Here is a 13,829-nt window from a genome sequence, read left to right as displayed (position 1 = left end):
AGCGTATATCTGCAACTCCAGTGAAACCAACCAAACTCAGAAAACACAGACACAGTCTAATCTGGACAAAAGAAAAACAAACGAACAGTACTGAAAATAAGCACACTGCATGTGTACCACAGGAAAAGAAACAGACACTTATCTTTGCTGAACTGGCAGATAAGCAGGAGAGGCCAGGCAGAGATCCAACACTTCCAAAGAAACATTGACAACTGGAAAGGGCTAAAGGATCCTGCACACCTAAATATTCCAGTCAGAATTGTAATTATCCGATACACCTGGCTAGAACTGCGAGTCAGAGACAACTGCATTCCCACCTACAACCACTGGAGGGAACCCAAGAGCAGAATTCACAACAGCACAGCCACGTATTATATAGCAGCCACGTAGTATATAGCACAGCCACTTAGCATATAGCACAGTGATGTAGTATATAACACAGCCAACGTAGTATATAACACAGCCCACGCAGTAGAGAGCACAGCCACGTAGTATATATCAGCAACGTAGTATATAGCACAGCCACGTAGTATATAGCACAGCCCACATAGTATATAACACAGCCACGTAGTATATAGCACAGCCAACACAGTAGATAGCGCAGCCATGTAGTTTATAGCACAGCCACATAGTATATTGCACAGCGATGTAGAATATAACACAGCTCACGTAGTATATAACACAGCCCACGCAGTAGATAGCATAGCCACGTAGTATTTTGCAGCCACGTAGTATATAGCACAGCCAACATAGTAGATAGCGCAGCCATGTAGTATATAGCAGCCACGTAGTATATAGCAGCCACGTAGTAAATATCACAGCCCACAAAAAGAATTAAAATAAAAAATAGTTATATACTCACCTTCCATCATCCACCGAAGCTGTCCCGCTCCTCGCGATGCGGCCGGCAGCTTCCGTTCCCAGAGATGCATTGCGAAATTACCCAGATGACTTAGCGGTCTTTGCCAGAGACCGCTATGTCATCTATGTAATTTCGCAATGCATCCCTGGGAACAGAAGCTGTCGAGAGCATCGGGAGGAGTGGGAAAGCTGTGGATGTTGCATGTTTCAGTTCTGAATGTTAGTGTTGCATGTTGAAAATATGATAGTCCTCCACTGATCTTTCACTTCTCCGCTTTCATTGTTTCCTTCATTATTCTCATTTCTCTAATTGAAAGTTTACTCATTCCCACCCTTTTATATCCCCACCACTTCTCATATTACTTTCCCAATAAAATGCTTATGAAAACAATTACATCAACATATCTGCAGTAAAGTCCTAAATCATCTTCTGGATACGTTTTGCTAATTATTTCTTTTTCATTGTTTAGACAGCAACCACTTTAATTTTCTCTTCTATACCAGTGACAATACTTATATTGCTCCTTGTCACTTGGATCTAGAATCTATATTTTTTACATATATTGAAATGAGAAAGCAGAGAATTTAAATAAAATATAGTTGAAATAAGTTTTTACTGCGTTATATGCAGATACTTCTACATCATTTGAAGGAGATATTTGTGCCCAATATAAAAACATCCAATAAGAGTCTGTAGGCAAATCTGGAGGCTGTACTTTCAGGAGACAAAAGTTTTGCAGTGAAAAGTTTCCAGATCAGAAGGGATTAAGACTTGCCACATTCCCATACTCAGTTTTACAGACTCATACTGGTACATGAAGGAATGGCAGAAAATCATGCAGTGCTTAATGAGGGAGAGGAGAATAAAATGGTGAGTGCTGATGGGGCAAATATAAGAACTGATAAAGGTCTGTCATCTGCAAATGAATGTAATCAGTATATAATTAGGCATTATATACTGCATATACTGTGTGATATGTGTAATAGTGCATGAAAAGAGTTAACAGCTTGTTTATCTATTGTTCTTGTAGTAGTTATCCTTATTTATTCTAATTTGCTGCAATTTATATTGATGGGTATGGTACCAATAAATATTTTGCCCATGTTCAGTATGTGCTATTTCTTCCTTACTTGATTTGCTTGACTTCGTCCATTTGTCCTGCTATATCACTATTTATATTACTACTATTATAACTATTTAATACTTTTAATTATTTTAATTATCATTTTTAAAGTTGTTTTTCGTCTTACAAAAGCTTAAAGGGACTATGTCACCTGAATTTGGAGGGAACAATTTTCAGCCATAGGGGCGGGGTTTTCAGGTGATTGATTCACCCTTTCCTTACCCGCTGGCTGCATGCTGGCTGCAATATTGGATTGAAGTTCATTCTCTATCCTCCATAGTACACGCCTGCGCAAGACAAGATTGCCTTGTGCAGGCATGTACTACGGAGGACAGAGAATGAACTTCAATCCAATATTGCAGCCAGCATGCAGCCAGCGGGTAAGGAAAGGGTGAATCAAACACCCGAAAACTCCGCCCCTATGGCTGAAAATTGTTCCCTCCAAATTCAGGTGACAGAGTCCCTTTAAGTGTAAGGCTAGGTTCACATTGCGTTAGTGTAGTCCGTTCAACGCATACGTTAAACAGACTGCATTAACGCAAGTGCCGAAAAAGATCGCGTTTATGCGATCGCGCTAGTGCAGATGCTCTATGTGTGCTAGCGGTGACGGACCCGAAAACGCTGCAGACTGCGTCTGAGGGTCCGTCACAGAATGACAGCACATCGCTAAACGCATGCCGATTATGACATGTGTTAGCGATGCGCTACATAATGGCAGTTAATGGGTGCGCTAATGCATCCGTTACATAGCGTTAGTGCCGCTATGTAACGGATGCCATCAGTGCATTGCCATTAACGCAATGTGAACCCAGCCTAACTCTGAATATAAAGTTCCAGCATTTTTACTGCAGCGAAGGGGCATTTAAATATATATATTCCTTATTAGTTTATAAATTGCGGATAAAGGTAACTAATGTCCTCTTTTTGTTCCATATTTTTCTTGATCTCCTATTAGGCCAGGTTCACACAAGCTTAAAAAAAATTGTTGCTTTCGACTATAAAACAGACAATTTTTCTCTCACTTATCATCCATGTCCAATTCTTTTTTTTTTTTTACAGCAGAAGCTGATAATCATTTACAGGATCATTTACAGATGCCAATGTTACAGAATTGCAACATATACAGAAAAAACAAATATTATATGTATTGCATCCAATTTTTTTTTTTTTAGCACCAGTTGACTTTAACCCCTTACGGGTTGTACTTTTGAACAGTAACATTGGTTTTACCATGTCGTGTACTAGAAAACAGGAAAACAATCTCCAAGTGCTGTGAAATTGCAAAACAAAGTGCAATCCAAAGCTTGTTTTTTATTTGGCTTTTTACTAGGTTCACTTAATGCTAAAGCTGACCGGCCATTGTGATTCTCCAGGTCATTACGAGCTCATAGACACCAAACATGTCTAGGTTCTTTTTTATCTAAGTGGTGAAAAAAAAATTCAAACTTTGTTAAAAAAAAAATTGTACCATTTTCAGATACCACTAGCGTCTCCATTTTTCGTGATCTCGGGTTCGGTGTGGGCTTATTTTTTGTGTGCCGAGCTGACGTTTTTATTGAGTCGATCTTGGTGCAGATATGACCTTTTGATCGCCCGTTATTGCATTTTAATTCAATGTCAAGGTGACCAAAAAAAGGAATTCCGTCATTTTTACTTTTTTGCTCACTGCACCGTTTAGTGATCAGGTTAGTCCTTTTTTTTATTGATAGATCGGGCAATTCTGAACACGGCGATGCCACATATGTGTTGGTTTTATTTTATTTTTATTGTTTTATTTTGAATGGGGCGAAAGGGGGATGATTTGAATATTTATATATTTTTATCTTTTTATATTTTTAACCCCTTAACCTGGGCCAATTTTTACAATTCTGACCACTGTCCCTTTATGAAGTTATAACTCTGGAACACTTCAATGCATCCCAGTGATTCTGACAATGTTTACTCTTGACATATTGTATTTCATGATAGTGGTAAAAAATTTTTGATATTACCTGCGTTTATATGTGAAAAAAAACAGAAATTTGGCGAACATTTTGAAAATTTCGCAATTTTCCAACTTTGAATTTTTATGCCCTTAAATCACAGAGATATGTCACACAAAATACTTAAAAAGTAACATTTACCACATGTCTACTTTACATCAGCACAATTTTGGAACCAAATTTTTTTTTTGTGAGGGAGTTATAAGGGTTAAAAGTTGACCAGCAATTTCTCACTTTTACAACACCATTTTTTTTATGGACCACATCACATTTGAAGTCACTTTGATGGGTTTATATGATAGAAAATACCCAACTGTGACACCATTCTAAAAACTGCACATCTCTAGTTGCTCAAAACCACATTCAATAAATTTATTAACCCTTCAGGTGTTTCACAGGGATTTTTGGAATGTTTAAAAAAATGAACATTTAACTTTTTTTCACAAAAAATTTATTTCAGCTCCAATTTGTTTTATTTTACCAAGGGTAACAGGAGAAATTGGACCCCAATAGGTTTTGTAAAATTTGCCCTGATTACGCTGATACCCTTTTGTGGGGGTAAACCACTGTTTGGGCGCATGGCAGAGCTCGGAAGGGAAGGAGCGCCGTTTGACTTTTCAATGCAAAATTGACTGGAATTGAAATGGGATGCTATGTCGCGTTTGGAGAGCCCCTGATGTGCCTAAACATTGAAACTCCCCACAAGTGACATCACTTTGGAAAGTAGACCCCCTAAGCAACTTATCTAGATGTGTGGTGAGCACTTTGACCCACCAAATGCTTCACAGAAGTTTATAATGTAGAGCCGTAAAAATAAAAAATCATATTTTTTCACAAAAATTATTTTTTCGCCCCCAATTTTTTATTTTCCCAAGGGTAACAGAAGTAACTGGACCACAAAAGTTGTTGTGCAATGTGTTCTGAATACGCTGATACCCCATATGTGGGGGTAAACCACTCTTTGGGAGCATGGCAGAGCTCGGAAGGTAAGGGGCGCCATTTGACTTTTCAATGCAAAATTGACTGGAATTGAGATAGGACACCATGTTGCGTTTGGAGAGCCCCTGATGTGCCTAAACATTGAAGCCCCCCACAAGTGACACCATTTTGGAATGAATACCCCCTACGGAACTTATCTAGATGTGTTGTGAAAACTTTGAACCTCCAAGTGTTTCACTACAGTTTATAACGCAGAGCCGTGAAAATAAAAATTCTTTTTTTTTCTCCACACAAATTATTTTTTATCCCCCAGTTTTGTATTTTCCCAAGGGTAACAGGAGAAATGGGACCCCAAAAGTTGTTGTGCAATTTTTTCTTAGTACGCTGATACCCCATATGTGGGGGGATCCACCGTTTGGGCGCATGGCAGAGCTCGGAAGGGAAGGAGCTCCGTTTGGAATTCAGTCTTATATGGAATGGTCTGCAGGCATCACATTGCGTTTGCAGAGCCCCTGATGTACCTAAACAGTAGAAACCCCCCACAAGCTACCCCATATTGGAAACTAGACCCCCAAAGGAACTGATCTAGATGTGTTGTGAGAACTTTGAACCCCCAAGTGTTTCACTACAGCTTATAACGCAGAGCTATGAAAATAAAAAATCTTTTTTTTTTCCACACAAATTATTTTTTAGCCCCCAGTTTTGTATTTTCCCAAGGGTAACAGGAGAAATTGGACCCCAAAAGTTGTCCAATATGTCCTGAGTATGCTGATACCCCATATGTTTGGGTAAACCCCTGTTTGGGCGTACGGGAGAGCTCGGAAGGGAAGGAGCACTGTTTTACTTTTTCAGCGCAAAATTGGCTGCAATTGAGAATGGATGCCATGTCACGTGTGGAGAGCCCCTGATGTGCCTAAACAGTGGAAACCCATGAATTCTGACTGAAACCCTAACCCAAACACACCCCTAACCCTAATCCAAACCCTAACCATAACCCTAACCACACCCCTAACCCTAATCCCAACCCTAGTCCCAAATGTAAATGTAATTCAAATCCTAACTATAGCCCAACCCTAAATGTAGCCCCAACCCTAACTTTAGCCCCAACCCTAAGCCTCAACCCTAACCCTAACTTTAGCCCCTACCCTAACTGTAAATTTAGCCCCAACCCCAACCCTAACCCCAACCCCAAACCTAACCCCAACCCTAACTGTAGCCCCAACCCTAACTTTAGCCCCAACCCTAAGCCTCAACCCTAACCCTAACTTTAGCCCCTACCCTAACTGTAAATTTAGCCCCAACCCTAACCCCAAACCTAACCCCAACCCTAACTGTAGCCCTAACCCTAACTTTAGCCTGAACCCTAACCCCAACTTTAGCCCCAACCCTAACCCTAAGTTTAGCCCCAACCCTAACCCCAACCCTAATCCCAACCCCAAACCTAACTGGAGCCCTAACCCTAACTTTAGTCTGAACCTTAACCCTAACTTTAGCCCCAACCCTAACCCTAAATTTAGCCCCAACCCTAACTTTAGCCCCAACATTTTTTAAAATTTTATTATTTTTCTCTAACTAGGGGGGTGATGAAGGGGGTTTGATTTACTTTTATAGCAGGTTTTTTAGTGGATTTTTATGATTGGCAGCTATCACACACTAAAAGACGCTTTTTACTGCAAAAAATAGTTTTTTCGTCTCCACATTTTGAGAGCTATAATTTTTCCATATTTTGGTCCACAGAGTCATGTGAGGTCTTGTTTTTTGCGTGACGAGTTGACATTTTTATTGGTACCATTTTCAGGCACATGACATTTTTTGATCGCTTTTTAATCTGATTTTTGTGAGGTAGAATGAACAAAAACCAGCTATTCACGGATTTCTTTTGGGGGGGCATTTATACCGTTCCACATTTGGTAAAATTGATAAAGAAGTTTTATTCTTCGGGTCAGAACGATTACAGCAATACCTCATTTATATCTTTTTTTATGTTCTGGTGCTTTTATATGATAAAAACTATTTTATATAAAAATAATTATTTTTGCATCGCTTTATTCTGAGGACTATAACTTTTTCATTTTTTGCTGATGATGCTGTATGGTAGCTTGTTTTTTTGTGGGACGAGATGACGTTTTCAGCGGTACCATGTTTATTTATATCCGTCTTTTTGATTGCGTGTTATTCCACTTTTTGTTTGGAAGTATGATAATAAAACGTCGCTTTTTGCCTCGTCGTTTTTTTTTTTTTTTTACGGTGTTCACTGAAGGGGTTAACCCCTTACCGACCTGTGATACAGCGTATGCATCATGAAAGTCGGTGCCAATCCGACCTGTGACGCATATGCTGTGTCACAGAATGATCACGTCCCTGCAGATCGGGTGAAAGGGTTAACTCCAATTTCACCCGATCTGCAGGGACAGGGGGAGTGGTACTTTAGCCCGGGGGGTGGCTTTGCCCCATGTGGCTATGATTGCTCTGATTAGCTGTTGAAAGGGCAGCACGGTGGCGCAGTGGTTAGCACAGCAGCCTTGCAGCGCTGGAGTCCTGGGTTCAAACCCCACCAAGGACAACATCTGCAAAGAGTTTGTATGTTCTCCCTGTGCTTGCGTGGGTTTCCTCCGGGTACTCCGGTTTCCTCCCACATTCCAAAGACATACTGATAGGGAGTTTAGATTGTGAGCCCCAACGGGGACAGTGATGATAATGTGTGCAACTTGTAAAGCGCTGCCGAATATGTTAGCGCTATATAAAAATAAAGATTATTATTATGTACATTTTGATCACTGTGATAAAACCTATCACAGTGATCAAAGTAAGAAAAATAGTAAATGAACCCCCCTTTGTCACCCCCATAGGTAGGGACAATAATAAAACAAAGAAAATATATTCACTTTTATTTTTCCTCTAGGGTTCGGGTTAGAACTAGGATTAGGGTTAGGGTTAGAACTAGGGTTAGGGTTAGGGCTAGGGTTAGAGTTGGGGTAAGGCTATGTGCACATGTATTCTGGTCCTCTGCGGATTTATCCGCAGTGGATTTGATAAACCACAGTGCAAAGCCGCTGCAGATTTATCGCAGATTTACCGCGGTTTCTCTGCAGTTTTTCTGCGGATTTCAATGCGGTTTTACAACGGCGGTTTTCTATTGAAGCAGTTGTAAAACCGCTGCAGAATCTGCAGAAAGAAGTGACATGCTGCGGAATGTAAACCACTGCGTTTCCACGCAGTTTTTTCTGCAGCATGTGCACAGCGTTTTTTGTTTCCCATAGGTTTACATTGAACTGTAAACTCATGGGAAACTGCTGCTGACCCACAGCTGCGGAAACGCTGTGGATCCGCAGCATTTTCCGTAGTGTGTGCACATAGCCTAATTCTAAGAGTATGTGCACATGGTGCGGATTTGGCTGCGGATCCGCAGCGGATTAGCCGCTGCGGATTCGTAGCAGTTTTCCATCAGGTTTACAGTTCCATGTAAACCTATGGAAAACCAAATCTGCTGTGCCCATGGTGCGGAAAATACCGCATGGAAACGCTGCATTGTATTTTCCACAGCATGTCAATTCTTTGTGCGGATTCCACAGCATTTTACAGCTGTTCCTCAATAGGAATCCGCAGGTGACATCTGCACAAAAAACACTGGAAATCCGCAGGTAAAACGCAGTGCCTTTTACCTGCGGATTTTTCAAAACTGATGCGACAAAATCTCACACAAATCCGCAACGTGGGCACATAGCCTTAGGTTTAGGGTTGGAATTAGTGTTAGGGTTGGAATTAGGGCTAGGGTTGGAAATAGGGTTAAGATTAGGCTTCTGGTTAGGGTTATGGTTAGGGTTAGGGGTGTGTTGGGGTTAGGGTTGTGGTTAGGGTTGGGATTAGGTTTAGGGTTGGGATTAGGGTTAGGGGGGTGTTGGGGTTAGGGTTGTGGTTAGGGGTGTGTTAGGGTTAGGGTTGTGATTAGGGTTATGACTAGAGTTGGGATTATTGTTAGGGGTGTGTTGGGGTTAGTGTTGGAGTTAGAATTGAGGGGTTTCCACTGTTTAGGCACATCAGGTGTCTCCAAACGCAACATGGCGCCTCCATTGATTCCAGCCAATCTTGCGTTCAAAAACTCAAATGGTGCTCCCTCCCTTCTGAGCCCCGACGTGTGCCCAAACAGTGGTTTACCCCCACATATAAGATATCAGTATACTCGGGACAAACTGGGCAACAACTATTGGGGTCCAATTTCTCCTGTTACCCTTGTGAAAATAAAAAATTGCTTGCTGAAACATCATTTTTCAGGAAAGAAAAATTATTTTTTATTTTCACGGCTCTGCTTTGAAAACTTCTGTGAAGCACTTGGGGGTTCAAAGTGCTCACCACATATCTAGATAAGTTACTTGGGGGGCCTAGTTTCCAAAATGGGGTCACTTGTGTTTTTTTTTTTACTGTTTAGGCACATCAAATGTGCTCTGTAAATGTTACATGATGCCCGCAGACCATTCCATCAAAGTCTGCATTTCAAAACGTCACTACTTCCCTTCCGAGCCCCGACGTATGCCCAAACAGTGGTCCAGTTTCTCCTGTTACGCTTGTGAAAATATAAAAATGCTTGCTAAAACATCATTTTTGAGGAAAGAAAAATGATTTTTTATTTTCACAGCTCTGTGTTGTAAACTTCTGTGAAGCACTTGAGGGTTTAAAGTGGTCACCGCACATCTAGATTAGTTCCATGGGAGGTCTAGTTTCCAAAATGGAGTCACATGTGGAGGAGCTCCAATGTTTAGGCACACAGTGGCTCTCCAATTGTGACATGGTGTCCGCTAACGATTGGAGCTAATTTTTCATTCAAAAAGTCAAATAGCGCTCCTTCCCTTCCGAACCCTGCCATGTGCCCAAACAGTGGTTTTCCCCCACATGTAAGGTATCAGTGTACTCAGAAGAAATTGACCAATAAATTTTAGGATCCATTTTATCATGTTGCCCATGTGGAAATGAACAAATTGAGGCTAAAAGAAATTTTTTGTGAAAAAAAAAGTACTTTTTCATTTTTACAGATCAATTTGTGAAGCACCTGGGGATTCAAAGTGCTCAGTATGCATCTAGATAAGTTCCTTGGGGGGTCTATTTTCCAAAATGGGGTCACTTGTTGGAGAGCTCCAATGTTTAGGCACACAGGGGCTCTCCAAACGCGACATGTTGTTCGCTAAAGATTGGAGCCAATTTTTCATTGAAAAAATAAAATGGCTCTACTTCCCTTCCGAGTCCAGTCGTGTGCCCAAACAGTGTTTCCCCCCCACATATGGGGTATCGGCGTACTCAGGACAAATTGTACAATAACTTTTGGTGTCCAATTTCTCTTTTTACCCTTGGGAAAATAAAAAAATTGTTGCTAAAATATCATTTTTGTGACTAAAAAGTTAAATGTTCGTTTTTCCCTTCCATGTTGCTTCTGCTGCTGTGAAGCAACTGAAGGGTTATTAAACTTCTTGAATGTGGTTTTCAGCACCTTGAGGTGTGCAGTTTTTAGTATGGTGTCATTTTGGGTATTTTCAGCCATATAGACCCCTCAAACTGACTTCAAATGTGAGGTGGTCCCTAAAAAAATGGTTTTGTAAATTTCATTGTAAAAATGAGAAATCGCTGGTCAAATTTTAACCCTTATAACTTCCTAGCAAAAAAAATTTTGTTTCCAAAATTGTGCTGATGTAAAGTAGACATGTGGTAATTAGTGTTGAGCGATACCGTCCGATACTTGAAAGTATCGGTATCGGATAGTATCGGCCGATACCCGAAAAATATCGGATATCGCCGATACCGATATCCGATACCAATACAAGTCAATGGGACATCAAGTATCGGAATGTATCCTCATGGATCCCAGGGTCTGAAGGAGAGGAAACTCTCCTTCAGGCCCTGGGATCCATATTAAAGTGTAAAATAAAGAATTAAAATAAAAAATATTGTTATATTCACCTCTCCGGCGGCCCCTGGACATCAGCGGGAGGATCCGGCGTCCGGCACGGCTTCTTTCTTCAAAATGCGCGCCTTCAGGACCTGTGGAATGACGTCCCGGCTTCTGATTGGTCGCGTGCCGCCCATGTGACCGCCACGCGACCAATCAGAAGCCGCGACGTCATTCCTCAGGTCCTAGAAGGCGCTCATTCTAGGACTTTAGCTGAGGAATGACGTCGCGGCTTCTGATTGGTCGCGTGGCGGTCACATGGGCGGCACGCGACCAATCAGAAGCCGGGACGTCATTCCACAGGTCCTGAAGGCGCGCATTTTGAAGAAAGAAGCCGTGCCGGACGCCGGATCCTCCCGCTGATGTCCAGGGGCCGCCGGAGAGGTGAATATAACAATATTTTTTATTTTAATTCTTTATTTTACACTTCCGATACCGATACCCGATATCACAAAAATATCGGATCTCGGTATCGGAATTCCGATACCGCAAGTATCGGCCGATACCCGATACTTGCGGTATCGGAATGCTCAACACTAGTGGTAATGTTATCTATTAACTATTTTGTGTCACATAACTCTCTCGTTTAACAGAATAAAAATTCAAAATTTGAAAATTGCAAAATTTTATGCGACATCATCAAGGAGGTGGAGAGATCATGTTTTGGGACGGAATCATGGGGAAACAGCTGGTGGGACCCTTTAAGGTTCCTGAAGATGTGAAAATGACCTCTGTAAAGTAAATAGCGTTTCTGACTGACAACTTTCTTCCATGGTCTAAAAGCAGAAACGTGCCTTCAGGAGCAAAATCATCTTCATGCATGACAATGCACCATCTCATGCTGCAAATAATACCTCTGAGTCATTGGCTGATATGGGCATAGAAGGAGATAAAATCATGGTGTGGCCACCATCTTCCCCTGACCTCAACCCTATAGAAAACCTTTGGAGTATCATCCAGCACAAGATCTATGAGGGTGGAAGACAGTTCACATCAAAACAGCAGCTCTGGGAAGCTATTCTGACTTCATGCAAAGACGTACAAGCAGAAACTCTCCAAAAACTCAAGCATGCAAGAATTGTGAAGGTGATATCAAAGAAGGGTTCCTATGCTGACATGTAACTTGGCCTGTTAGGATGTTTTTAGAGTTAAATAGCTTTTTTTGTTCAGTGAATGTGACCTCCTAATGCTGCAAATTCCACAAATGAGCATTTTCAGTTCTTTAACACATATCAAAAGTTTAGAAATTCTACTGTGCCTAATAATTTGGAACAGTGCATTTTGAGTTTTTATTCATTTTGGAGATTATACTGTTATCATTGGGAGGTTTCTTCAATAAAATTTGATGTATACTCTAACGGGTGATGATTTTTATTAGACTGACTGTCATTTGCACTGACCATTAAGGAAAATCCGCGAAAAATGTCATCTGCATAATAATTTGGAACATAGTGTACTGCCGGATGTCAGCTGTAATAATGAGCTGACACCCCGCGGCGATCCACCGGCCAATCGCCTATGATGTCTGTTGTGAATTCTGCTCTTGGGTTCCCTCCGGTGGCTGTAGGTGGGAATGCAGTTGTCTCTGCGTCACAGTCCTGGCCAGGTGTATGATGATTACAATTTGGACTGGGATATTTAGGTGTGCAGGATCCTTTAGCCCTTGCCAGTTGTCAATGTTCCTTGTGAAGAGATGGATCACTTTCTGGCTTCTCCTGCCTGCTGCGAAATTCAGCAAAGATAAGTGTTTGTTTTTTTTTTGTATCTGTGGCACACTGCTGTGTGCATGTTTCAGTTTTTTTCCTGCTCTGATTGTAGGATTCACTGGAGTTGCAGATTTACGCTTCTACATCTATTAGTTAGATGTAGGAAGTTTTTGTAATTTCTGCTGTGGATGTTTTTGAAGGGTTTTTTTTACTGACCGCACAGAACTCTGTCCTATCCTGTCCTATCTAGCAAGTGTGGCCTCCTGTGCTAAATCCTGTTTTCTGCCTGTGTATGTTTTTTCCTCTCCGACTCACCGCCAATATTTGTGGGGGGCTGTCTATCCTTTGGGGATTTTCTCTGAGGCAAGATAGTATTCCTATTTCCATCTTTAGGGGTAATTAGTCCTCCGGCAGTGACGAGGTGTCTAGGTGTGTTAGGTACACTCCACGGCTACCTCTAGTTGCAGTGTTAAGTTCAGGATTGCGGTCAGTATAATGACCACTTTCTCCAGTGAAAGTTCTCATGCAGCTCCTAGGTCACCGGATCATAACAGATGTCCTATCCCATCACTGGGAATTAAGTCCCAGGTCACCTTGAAGGGATAGTACGTCATATGGGATATAGGGGTTAATGCGCAGCATGAAAAACTCACTGAAAACTCGTTGTGAGAACTTAACATTGCAAAACTATAAACGTTTTGTAGCTAGCTCCAATTGCTGCAGTTAAACCATTTCAATGCCTTTGTCTATACCCGACAGTTGCATTTACATGGTCTGCTTTGCCAGTGCTCCAGTTGGCTCACATGCAAAGCATTTGTGAGGAGACGTTGGGTTACGAATGTAGATTAAGGGCTTCTTCCTCTATTGGAGTTTCATAGGAGAATATCAATTGTAACACAGCATATTTAGCAATACTGTTGTATAAAACTATATATTATAAGTGATTAAACAATCAAAGGTTCAAGTCTCCTGAAGAAAGTATAAATTTAAAAAAGTTTTAAAAAATCTGAAATTAAAGTAAAAAATAGTAAAAGTTAAAATCATTATTACCGTTTTCCATTCAAAAATATAGAAACAAAAAACTGAGTGACATAAACATTTAGTATTGTTGTATCCGTAAAAGTCTAATACATCAAATTATAAATTTCTGCAAACTGCAAAAAAACCCTGAAATGCCAGAACTGCCCTTTTTTAGTCACCACCACACTTTTGCAGTAAAAAGTTTTCAAAATGGTATGAGTAAAACTATAATCAGTTGTGCAAAACAAAAGCCCTCAAACAG

At 41.0% G+C, this 13,829-nt stretch overlaps 1 protein-coding gene across 1 annotated transcript in view; it reads left to right on the top strand.

Moving 5' to 3' along the window:
• Positions 1–1,614: 1,614 nt before the first annotated feature.
• Positions 1,615–13,829, top strand: part of LOC138638114 (probable cation-transporting ATPase 13A4) — a 385,556-nt gene continuing 373,341 nt past the window's right edge. Inside the window, exon 1 of the mRNA XM_069727134.1 lies at positions 1,615–1,732. Coding sequence (XP_069583235.1) covers positions 1,685–1,732 — 48 coding nt within the window. The 5' untranslated portion in view covers positions 1,615–1,684. The remainder of the gene's footprint in view (positions 1,733–13,829) is intronic.

This window comes from Ranitomeya imitator, chromosome 5 (genome assembly GCF_032444005.1).
Source record: "Ranitomeya imitator isolate aRanImi1 chromosome 5, aRanImi1.pri, whole genome shotgun sequence".
Classification (NCBI taxonomy): Eukaryota; Metazoa; Chordata; class Amphibia; order Anura; family Dendrobatidae; genus Ranitomeya; species Ranitomeya imitator.
The sequence above is the reverse complement of the archived record's forward strand: the minus strand, read 5'-3'. Positions and strand labels throughout refer to the sequence as shown.